Source organism: Nicotiana attenuata, chromosome 10, assembly GCF_001879085.1.
Source record: "Nicotiana attenuata strain UT chromosome 10, NIATTr2, whole genome shotgun sequence".
NCBI classification, from domain to species: Eukaryota; Viridiplantae; Streptophyta; class Magnoliopsida; order Solanales; family Solanaceae; genus Nicotiana; species Nicotiana attenuata.
Window position 1 is genome coordinate 4369090 of NC_031998.1, and position 4301 is coordinate 4373390.

The 4301-nt window shown below is 35.4% G+C and overlaps 1 protein-coding gene across 1 annotated transcript; it reads left to right on the forward strand.

The window, feature by feature from the left end:
• LOC109232934 (F-box protein At5g03100-like) lies at positions 404-3447 on the forward strand. Its single transcript, XM_019398629.1, has 3 exons — positions 404-1409; positions 1873-2043; positions 2866-3447. The coding sequence occupies exons 1-3, from the start codon at positions 438-440 to the stop codon at positions 3166-3168; spliced, it is 1446 nt and encodes a 481-aa protein (XP_019254174.1). The 5' UTR covers positions 404-437; the 3' UTR covers positions 3169-3447.

Sequence of the window (4301 nt, forward strand, 5' to 3'; positions counted from 1 at the left end):
GTTGAAAATTCGAAAGAACAACGAAAACCGTTTGATTACTGAGGAGAGAAAATAGAAAAACGCGAATAACGGGAGAGAGAAACAGTAGAGCACTAGCGTATACTTGGAGAGAAAGTAGTCTTTTAATAAAGAAGGGTAAAATAGTCATTTCAAATGGCTTTTAACAAAAAAACGGGTACGGGTGCAAACATAAAGACAAAGCAGGTACAGGTTAAAAGGGGGCGCCCAAATAGGACCCCCCGTGCAATTTTTACATTTTTAATTACCAATCCGAAAACTGGCTACATCATGCTATTTGTATAACATCTAGGGCCCAAAAGCCCAACAACAAATTCTAAGCCCAATTTCTAACTCCACTGACCCAAACCCGAAATTGCCCTCCGCAATACAAAATGCACAAAATCGGCGACGCTCATACTCATTGCTCATCAAACTCCATGGAAGAGAGTAAAATCATGGCGAAAGGAGATCGAGACCGACTCAGTCATTTACCCGACAAAGTTCTACTCCACATACTTTCTATGTTGCCGGAGGGAAAAGAAGTTGTGAGAACCAGCGTATTATCTCAGCGATGGCGGGTTCTTTGGAGGTCCGTTGCAGTGTCGCTCAATTTCGGCGTCCCTAATAATCCCTCTAATGAAAGAAGCAAAAAGGAACTTCTCACTTTTGTAGCTTCCACCAGTAGAGAGCTTCACTATTGGAGGTCTTACGGGAAAATCAAAGCATTTAGGGTTTTTCCGTTTAGATATAAATATTATATTGTTAAAGATGTGGATTTTTGGGTACATTTTGCAAGTAAGGTTGCTAATGTTGAAGAGTTCACACTTAAATTTGCATGTGTCAGTTTTCCAGATTTCGCATATAAGTTTCCTCAGTTTGCGTTTAAGAATACGACGTTAAGGAATTTGGTTTTAGACAACTGCCAGCTAAACCCTTCTGGTAGTGTGAACTGGAGTAGTCTCGTTTCTCTTTCAATTGGTCACCTGAAATTGACGGATAGTGTGTTGGAGAAGATATTGTCCGGTTGCCCTAACTTGGAGAGCTTGGAACTGGATAGTGTTTTGGGCATTAGTCGTTTGGAAATCAGCTCTGTGAAGCTGAGAAAATTGATCATATTAAATGATGAAAATGATCGTTGTAACAAATGGCATGAAGAGGATACCAATTCGCTCGAAATAATTGCCCCGTATATTCGAAATTTGGTACTTTCGGGGTTCTTCTACGATGAGATACGCTTGCACGAGAGCAATGTGGCTTCACTTGTCACTGCAGTCCTTCATTTTAATGTTGATTTTATTGAATTTGAAGATGAAAAAGAGAAATTGGAGGAGGAGTGTAGATATTTGAAGGAACTTCTTCTCAGTGTTGCCCATGTCAAGAATCTTGAATTGGGTCCCTTGTGCATCGAGGTTTATTCATACTCTTGACTCTTTGATTATCCAAAATTCAGATTTTCTTTTTTCATCTTGTGACGTTTTATTTGCTATTAATTTATCAGTTTAGTAACATTAACAGTTCCACTACGTAGGATAATGTGATAACTAAGTTTGTAACTACTGAAGAATAACATTCTCATCGCCAATTTAGTCTATTGAACATATTTTTTAATGATGCTGTGAGAATAAAGAATCTGCAATGGACAATTGATTTACAGTGATCATACTCTTAAGTCATGTGAATCGGTTTTTCTAAGTGATTAATGATCAAGTTAGATTTCCAACAAACCTTGAACACTTTGATGTGGCTTGTGACAAAACACTGTCATATAATCCAAGCTGTTTTTACAAATTATTCAACTATTTGCATGTCATTTATTAGGTGTGTCGCATTTCCTTGTTTGACATATTCTGGTTTATGTATTTGGTTCGTAAGTGCTTTCCCATACTGGAGTTGAGAGGTTGGCAATCTCCACAATCAAGCTGCAAATTCTTAAAGCTTAATGCAGCCTTAAAACACTTGGACTTCGCTGGAATTTACAGCCTTCTGCAGAGTTCATCGGATGTTGAGACATTGATCATTGACTGGAAAAATCACAAACCAATAGTAAGTTCCATTTAGACCTCTATTCTTGTTACTCATGTTTGTCAAGCAACTATTAGTGGTAGAAGAAGGCGATATATATCAATATATTTCTTATCTTAAGTACTTATGAGATAAAAGTCACTGAATTTTTGTTATAAAAAATTTTAACCACCTTGGTGGTATATTTCATAAATAATAATAAAAGGTTACGAAGAGGGGGGACTTGAATGCCTTAACTTAAAAAGAAAATGTAAGAATTGATCCGGTTCAATCCTCAAGTAAAGACAAGATTGAGGATTCTCCTACTGTGACAAAACTGTAGGAGATAAGCCTCTAATGTGTAAGTAAAAATAGTGTTCCTGTATTGGAGGATTTTCCAATCTGCGACAATAATTGTATTTGAAAGTTTTAATGCTACTTGGCAAGGAGTTCAGGATCTGCTTTTTAGTCTAAAAAGTTGATCATTTCTCTTTGCTAAATCTGCTCTCAAGTTATTTTCCTCAAGGAAATAGCTCAGTTTGAGCTGCTTTGGCAGAAACTTCATCTTATTACTATCAGCTTATGAGTCATCCAGTTCTACAGTCAACTTTGTTGATAAAGATGTTTAACAAGGGGTGGTAGTACTCACCTTCACACGAGGAGACGAAGCATCAGCTTCAATGAAGCTTTCAAACATTCTATTTGTTTTTTGCATGTAGCACTTTGTAACATTTGCTAAGCACTTGACATGCTCCTTAAATCTGAAAATTCATCTCCTTTTTAATTTTATCCACAATTAACTCCTTGACTTTCAATTTCCATCTTCGGAGAATAACTGGTTAACATAGCGGATTGTTCCTGCAGGACCGGCTGTTGAGTTACACAAATGAGGTTGAACAGGTCAGGAGGTTTGAGACACATAATGGTAACTGCTCATTGCCACATCTGAAGACCATCAAGTTCAGTAACTTTCTTGGATCATTAAGTGGAATTAAATTTGTACTTCTATTGGTAAAATATCTGCTAAAAAATGCAACAGTGCTAGAAAAGTTGGTCATTGCTGCTGGATTCATAGGGAATGATGTGTCTCGGGATAAAATGGAACAGACGTTCCTGAGCTTTCCAAGATCCTCTCCGCACGCTTCAATTGTCTTTTCTCATCCATAAATTTTTGTCTTCTCTGGTTTGTATTGATTGCAACATACTCAACAAATGTTAGTTTTATGTTTCAAACTGCTCTGCAGGTGATAGACAAGTTTAGGATTGTACTCCTCAGTGGAGTTTTTAACAGTTCTTCATGATGTGATCATCATGCAAGAGATGTTGCTCGAAATGCTTTGTGATTTCTATTCATATTGTTGAATCCTGAATATGATACAATTGGTTACTCCAATGGATATGGTGGGACGAATTAGATCCTTCCACCTTTAACTGGAGTTCTCGAGATGGAACCTTTCTCCATTTGATCAGTAAGTTCTAGATACCTGATAGTTAAACTAAAAAATAGTAGAAGACAATTGGACAGCATAAAACAGTTTCTATTACTCTGTAAAATCTTACATGCAAGTATGTGAATTTTTCTGTAAATACACAATTGCAAGAAGTTAACTGAAAGTAAGAAGATAATTTTTGAAAGAGGCTACAAATGAAACCATCGAATTTCTTTGGTCTATCAGGTACATGAGTATGTAATAGATTTAACTCATATACACTGATATCGTAAATAATTTTTATATTATTAGTATATTTTAACATGTGAGAATATATTGGGTATTTTTATATTATTAGTATATTTTAACATGTGAGAATATATTGGATATGTTGTTGTATTTTAACTTGTGCAGCCGGTTGTTTACTCTATAATGTTACCATTTCAGACTTACTATGAATAGTTAGTTGTTGCGTAGGTAATTTAACCTGATGGTATATAATTTTACCTTTTGATGGTTCATTTGCAACAAGTAATGCATTTTTCTATTCTTTTGACAACTTAAATATAACATTTGCAGTTAATTCACTAAGGCTAACTAAAGGGCCAGGAAGAAATATCAAGGGAAAAACATGATAAATTAACTTAATGAAGACTTATGGTCATCTTCAGTTCATATATAGATGACCAAACAAGGTAAATAGATGCTTTATTGGTCAAAAAACCATATCATTATAAAAACAGTTGGGGTACGTTCGGTAGGATGTATAAGAATAGTACTGAATATGATGTATTAATAATGCTAATATGGTAATACTGAGATCATTTATGCTGAGATTAATTATGCCATAATTATTTTTTATCAACTATT